Below are 7,048 nucleotides of genomic sequence, written 5' to 3'. Positions count from 1 at the left end.
AGTAACCATTAGTTTATTTCCTTCACCTGGGCCATAATAAGATCTATTCGCACCACTCTCTTAATTAATTAGTTACTAATTAACAGTTTATTCAGTGATGGGAAGTGTGTATAATTGTAAAAAAATTTAACATGGAAAACATTGTGTGGAAGCGAAAGACTGCTTTGATGTAAGAGATTTTCTAAAATGTTTTCTTCCTGACCAGGCTCAAGCGCGATGTCACCGTATCGGACAAAACAAGGCTGTTAAAGTTTATCGACTAATTACCAGGAATTCATATGAGCGACAGATGTTTGACAGAGCTTCCTTGAAACTTGCTTTAGATAAGGCAGTTTTACAGTCAGTTGGGACATCAGACAAGCAAATTGGCAATCAGGTGAGTTCTTCTTCTTTGCTTTTCACTTACTTTTCCCTCAAGACTCGTTTTCAGTCATTGCATTACAGCCATGCTGAGGTACCACTTTTAAGAGTTCAGTTAATCCAAGCACACAACTTCTTTTCAGATTAGAGATATCCATCAACAGGTTGTTAGACTATTGAATTCTTTCAATATTGATTCTTTATGGCTTTGCAAAGAGATTCATTTTTAGAGAGAGAGAGAGAGAGAGAGAGAGAGAATCCTTTAGTTATTTTATCAATTAAGATATTTGAAAATTTAAATTGACTTTAGTGGAATTTTATAACTTGGATTTGAGCAAGATGAAATTAAGTATTGTAGATAATTAGTGCAGTAAATTAATATAATTGACAGTTCACAAACTTATTAGTGGTATTCAGTTTTATTAAAGTGAATCTTGTCCTCAGAGTTTTAAATTAAGTATTCGCAGTATTGAATTTTGTTTATTTCATTACCATGTTAATGATGATGATGGTGATGTTAAAATCCTGCTGAGATTTACTTCTCATTTTTCCAGGTTTGATAAAACAAGTTCTACTGTAGTCTCTTTAATCAATTAGAAAAAGGGCTTTGTGCCTTTGTATGAAATCAAGACTACTTGAGTGGGTCCCAATTAAACCAGGATCTTTGAGATTCAATATTCAACATTCTTAAATGCCAAGATGTTTTGATATGCCATGATGTTGCCTTGTTTTAATCTAAAAGAATTTTTTAAATGCTGTTTTCATTCAGGGTGGTTCTCTGTCTAAGCGCGAGGTGGAGGATCTTCTGAAACGAGGGGCATATGGAGCTTTGATGGCTGATGACAATGCAGGTGATAAGTTTTGTGAAGAGGATATTGAAGACATTCTGAATAGTCGTACAAGTGTTGTACAAATCGCCAGTGAAGGAAAGGGATCAACTTTTGCCAAGGTAAGTCCGTTTTTCAAGGAGTTACAATGACTCCTACATTTTTATTTCATATTATGTCTGCTTTGATGATGTCTATACATTGTCTGTTTAGCTTTCTTTCTTTCTTGTATCTTGTCCACTTCAATGGGATATCAGAGACGTGCATCCTGCTAATATAATTCGTTTCACCTGTGTTATTTAGTATCCAGTAAAATTGACCTGTTTTTATCAACACATGTTTTATTGTACTGTTTTATATTTATCATATCTTATACTATAATGCTTTTTAATCCTGAAAGTTCTACAAATAATGACTCTTACTTTCTATAGGCAAGTTTCAGCATGAAAAATAACAGCGACATTGATATAGACGATCCCCACTTCTGGGATAAGTGGGCCAAGAAAGCTGAAATTAATTACACTGCCCAATCAAAGGTAACCATTGGTTCTTATTCTTTTGTATATATCTATTTTTTGTTGTTATCATAGCTTGATTATGAGTTCAAGCGATATTGCAGTCCATGCAACAAAACCTGTTTATTTTGATTGGTTTTTGTTGGTCACTTCGAACAGCAAAAGATAAACTACTTCACTTCAATCATGACCGACTAATCAGCGTTTGGCATGGACTGTTTACAGCAGGACATATTTTGTTTCATTAAAGTTTATAGATTTACCCATCTTCCCCAGGTCATGTGACTTAAAGTAAACATAATGTAAACAAATCTGGAATTAAAAACGAATTTACGCGTATCTCTGTCTGTAATAACAAGAAACAAGGAAGATTAGTATGTGATTAGCTTGAAAGATAAACTTCTAAATTATAACTTTTGGTAGATCAACGGATAAATTCCAAGTGAGAATTGATACAGATCCAGTTCTTGGCTCAAGACATTTTGTTTCACTGACAGCAAGTTAAGTTTTGGAAAAAGTATGAATACCAAAACTTCCTGTTTTCTTACTTGTAAGATATGGAGCTTTATTAAAAGAAACCTAAATTAAAAATTAAACGTTTGTGAAATTTCTTTTAAATATTTTTAGGCTGGTGAGCAGGCAGAATCGTTAGCACACCGGGTGAAATGCTTAGTGGTATTTCGTCTGCCATTACATTCTGAGTTCAAACTCCGCTGAGGTTGACTTTGCCTTTCATCCTTTCGGGGTTGATTAAATAAGTACCAGTTACGCACTGGAGGTCGATGTAATTGACTGAAACCCTTTGTCTGTCCTTGTTTGTCCCCTCTATGTTTAGCCTCCTGTGGGCAATAAAGAAATAAATATTTCACACAAACTTGAATGCAGACTTTGCTTTATGTTGAAGAAGTTTGCTTCACAATCCTATTGTTTCAGATTTGTCCCCACCGTGTGGGGAAGTGTCTTCTACTATAACCGCCTGGTGATCAATACTGTAAATGAAATTTGGTAGACGGAAACTGTGCAGATGTTTGTCTTCTATGTCTGTGTGTATTTTGCCAATATAAACACCACCCAAGTTATAAGCAAGGAAACCCATTGACTGGCGTTGTTGTAATAAAAACATCATTTGTAATGTTGGTTCTGCCTGTAACTCTTGCCATTATAAATGTAGGGAACCTGTGATTGGCCCTTAGAAGCCAATGAAGCTGTTGCTTACAAAACGTAGCGCAATCATTTTTATCATTGTTTTGTATCCATTCTGATGGTCGAGCATGGGTTGAACAGGTTGTCACAGCTTCAGTTAGGGCTTCTCTGTGGTTGCTGTCCTCTAAGATGGGTCAGGAGACTATCTTGTTGGCATGGATGCCTTTCTTATGACCAATCACTTCACAGAATGTACTGGCGGTGTCAACATTAAATAGATATCAAAATAATTTAGAAAGAATAAAAAAAAAATCCAATTGTTATAATTGTAGATGCTGTGTGGTTATGAAGTTTCCTTCACAACCACACGGTTTGGGATTCAGTTTCACTGGGTGCCACCTTCGGCCATTTTCCTTTATTATAGCCCCTTGCAAATCAAAGCCTTGTGGGTGAATGTAAGCAGAATATATTATGTTGTATAATAATAACCAGAGTGTATAATTAGGAGGCCATAACACAACAATTAACATTCTGTTTGTGGTGGCTTTTATGAATATTTGATTTTCCATTTTCCCCAGAAAAACTTGATTATTGAAGAGCCTCGTCAGCGTCGCCAGACTGCCCGCTATGGCAATCAGGATCTTTTCAAAATGTCTGATATTGATTCTGATAGCGAATACGAAGAGTCTGGTGGTGAAGAGAGGAAAACGGTGAGCCAAGGCAGAAAGCGTGGCAGGAAAAAAGGCAGTGGTCGGAAGAAAATTTTTGATGAAGATTATGAAGCAGATGAGCTGGTTGGGGATGGTTATTCTCGGTCAGAGCTGTTCAAGGTGGAGAAGAACCTCCTAGTATACGGGTAAGTCAAAATTAGTTTTGCTTATTTTTGTCATTATTCTTTAAAATGAAGTGTAACAACTGTAACATAATAAGACTAAATTAATTGATTGTGTGTTGTGTCTCACAGCAGTTCTGTTATGTCTCTGGACAAACAAATAGTTTTATACTTTGTATTGTTTGCTCAGCTCATAAGTTCTGCTGGTGTTGATTAATTGTGTGTGTGTGTAATTTTTTTTTAATCCTAGGCTGACCTGTGTTGAACAAACCTATGATTAAAAAACATTCCAGCTATATCCGTCTTTTCTTTTTTTTTTTTTTTTTTTTCTTCAGACACTGTATCAAGGGCTACATTATCAAATGCATCCTTTCTTAACATAGAGAGGTGTGATTTGAAGATAGGGTTACCAACCACATAGATACCAACTCGTTGACTTGTGTGGTGCAGTGTTGGTGTCAATGAGGCCCTCAGATCACTAACATAGTTAATAGTTCAGCATTTAATGACTTAGTAACTTAATAATATTAATTATAATAACAATAATGCTTTCTGCTAAAGGCACAAAGCCTGAAATTTTATTGTGAGGGGGTGGGGCGAGTTTATTACACCAACTCCAGTACTCGACTGGTACTTATATCATTGACCTTGGAAGAATGAAAGGCAAGCTTGACTTCATGGAATTTGAACTTAGAACATACAGAGCTGCTAAGCATTTTCTCTAGCTAATGGATCTGCTTTAACAATAACAACAGTAACAATGACAGTAATAATAATAATAATAATAATTCTTTATATCTTTGTTTTTATTTGATGATGATGATGATGATAATTCAGTTGAAGTGATTTTCTCTTGTTTCTAGCTGGGGCCGATGGAACGACATTCTCCTCCATGGTCGTTTCAAACGGAAGTTAACAGAAACTGATGTAGAAACCATCTCCAGAGCCTTGGTAAGCTGAATGTTTTGTCTTCTATTCAAGTTTCCCGTTTTGTAAATGTGATGTCTTCTCTTCTCACAGTGACAGCATTTCACAATGCTAACATCAAATCATTAACAGAAATAATTTAAAACTAAATGTCTTCTGTGTATTCAGTTTAATCTTTTGTGCTCCAAGTTCAAGTTTGACTCGGATTAACTTTGTCTCTTTGGAGTTAATAAAATGTATAACAATAATAACTTTATCCCTCTTCTACAATAATGATAACTTATTGATCCTTTAAGGAAACAAAATTCCTGTATTGGCCATGTAATGATTCTATAGATATATCCTTTAATACTGTGATAGATGCTTTACAAACACATGGTTTCAAGTTCATACCCACACGTGGGTCTTCTGTTATAGCCTTGGGTTGATCAATGCCTTGTGGATAACATTTAGTCAATGAAAACTTTATGGAAGCATGTTGTGTGTTTGAGAGTGAGAGAGAGTGTGTATAATATCTAATTTGATACGTTACACTTTTAATACTTATTTGCTGATAGCAAAACAGATACATGAAGTATAATTTTACGTACTGAGTCCCAGCTGAATTTATCATCATCACACGTCTGCTTTCCATGCTGGCATGGATTGGATGGTTTGACTGAAAACTGGTAAGCCAGGGGGCTGCACCAAGTTCCCATGCATCTGCCACATGCAAAAGCTATCTTCCCTGTTAACCTTTCTCTGATATTGCTGCACCTCTTATGTGTCCATAGCTTACACCAGGTACATCCTATGGAGTTTCTACCTATGCCTTTTCTACAGATCGAGCAGGGCCATCAACCTGAAGGGATTTGTGACTTGCCTGCCTTCCTACTTAGTAAGACTTTGGTTTTTGCTAGGTTTAACTCTAAGGCCCTTTGATTCTAAACCTTGCTTCCACACCTGAAACTTCTCTAGTGCTGGTAGTGACTCAGCTATAAGAGCAAGATCATCAGCATAGCGGAGCTCTCAGGGGCAGTCTGTCTTGAATTCTTCTGTTATCACCTGGAGGACTATGGTGAACAAGAAGGGCTGTGGACGGATCCTTGGTGAACCCCTACTTGTACCTTGAATTCATCGCTATACTCATTGCCAACCCTCACCTTACTGACAGCATCCCTGTACATGGCTTGTACAGTTCCCACTAACCACCCATCTATCCCTAGTTTCCACATTAGCCACCAGATAAGGGATTGTGAGGACCCTGTCAAAGGCTTTCTCCATGTCAACAAAGGCCAAGTAGAGAGGTTTATCTTTGGCTTGGTATTTCTCCTGCAGCTGTCTTACCAGAAATATAGCATCAGTGGTGCTTCTCTCTGGCACAAACCCAAACTGCATCTTGTCTACACTAACTCTCTCCCTAATTAGTTGGGCGTTGTGCGGGTGAGTAGGTATGAGTGTATATGGTATCTGTGGCTGACTGTTTAAAATGTGTTTTGTAAGATCTTTTAAAAGCTGTCCTCAACAGTCTATAGGATATTTTCATCTGTACACATAAGCTCACTTCACAAACGTCTTGACATACAGATTCCATTGCCATATTGAAATCCTGCCAGGTTTCAACTTTCATTCCTTCCTTTGTGTGATCATTACTTGAGTCAAAAGAACCACATGTCTAATCCAAGAAAGCATTGTTACCATTGTCATTGTTGCTTTTGAGTTTCTTTATTTCCCGTTTCCTTTGATTCTCTTTTGTGCCATTAACCCCCTTGCTCCCCCCTACCTCATCTCACTCTATGTTGTGTTTATGTTTCTCTCTTGACAGCTTCTGTACAGCTTGAAGTTTTATAAGGGCGATGAAAGGATAAAGAACTTTATTTGGGATCTTGTCACTCCATCCAGTACATGTGCTCTAAAGAACCATTCAGGTATGAAGTTATGCAGTTCGTCTTGTGTCAAAGGGTTTTGTTATTTGGGAGATAGGGTGAATGTGACAGCAAGAGCGAGACTTGGCTGGGTGCAGTGCAGGGAAGGTGGAGCCTTGTTGTATGGGAAAGGGTTCTCATTGAAGATGAAAGGAAGGGTCTATAGAAGTTGCATGCTGTATGGGAGTGAGGGGGTGGATATGGTAATTTTGAGAAGGACCAAGAGAGCAATGGCGAGAGAAATGTGTGGTGTGGGGCTGTTTGATAAGAGGAGGACTGAGGGCTCGATGGGGATGCTGGGGTTGGAGGAATCGGTGGAATGGCTGGCGAGGGGGAATGGAGTGTGGTGGTATGGGCATGTGTTGAGTAAAGATAATTTGCCAACATAATATGGCAGTCCTGGTTTAAGATGAATGTTGCTGTAATTTATAGCCCCAGGAGACATCGTCTCCAGCCAAACAATTATTCTGTACTGATGAAGGGAAATAACCCAGAAATCGCGAGACAGATATTGTTTTGAGTTGAGTGGGGGGGGGGGGG

General features: G+C 37.7%; 1 protein-coding gene across 3 annotated transcripts in view; it reads left to right on the top strand.

Moving 5' to 3' along the window:
* The window catches only part of LOC106872482 (chromodomain-helicase-DNA-binding protein 8), a 99,063-nt gene that overhangs the window by 43,817 nt on the left and 48,198 nt on the right, over positions 1 to 7,048 (top strand). For all 3 annotated transcript variants that reach the window (XM_052974037.1, XM_052974038.1, XM_052974036.1), the window contains exons 20-25: positions 206 to 376; positions 1,130 to 1,309; positions 1,619 to 1,723; positions 3,424 to 3,701; positions 4,541 to 4,628; positions 6,409 to 6,511. In XM_052974037.1, the coding sequence (XP_052829997.1) occupies positions 206 to 376; positions 1,130 to 1,309; positions 1,619 to 1,723; positions 3,424 to 3,701; positions 4,541 to 4,628; positions 6,409 to 6,511 (925 nt within the window). The remainder of the gene's footprint in view (positions 1 to 205; positions 377 to 1,129; positions 1,310 to 1,618; positions 1,724 to 3,423; positions 3,702 to 4,540; positions 4,629 to 6,408; positions 6,512 to 7,048) is intronic.

The sequence above is a fragment of the Octopus bimaculoides genome, chromosome 17, assembly GCF_001194135.2.
Source record: "Octopus bimaculoides isolate UCB-OBI-ISO-001 chromosome 17, ASM119413v2, whole genome shotgun sequence".
NCBI lineage: Eukaryota > Metazoa > Mollusca > Cephalopoda > Octopoda > Octopodidae > Octopus > Octopus bimaculoides.
This window is presented reverse-complemented; position numbering and strand designations above follow the sequence as displayed.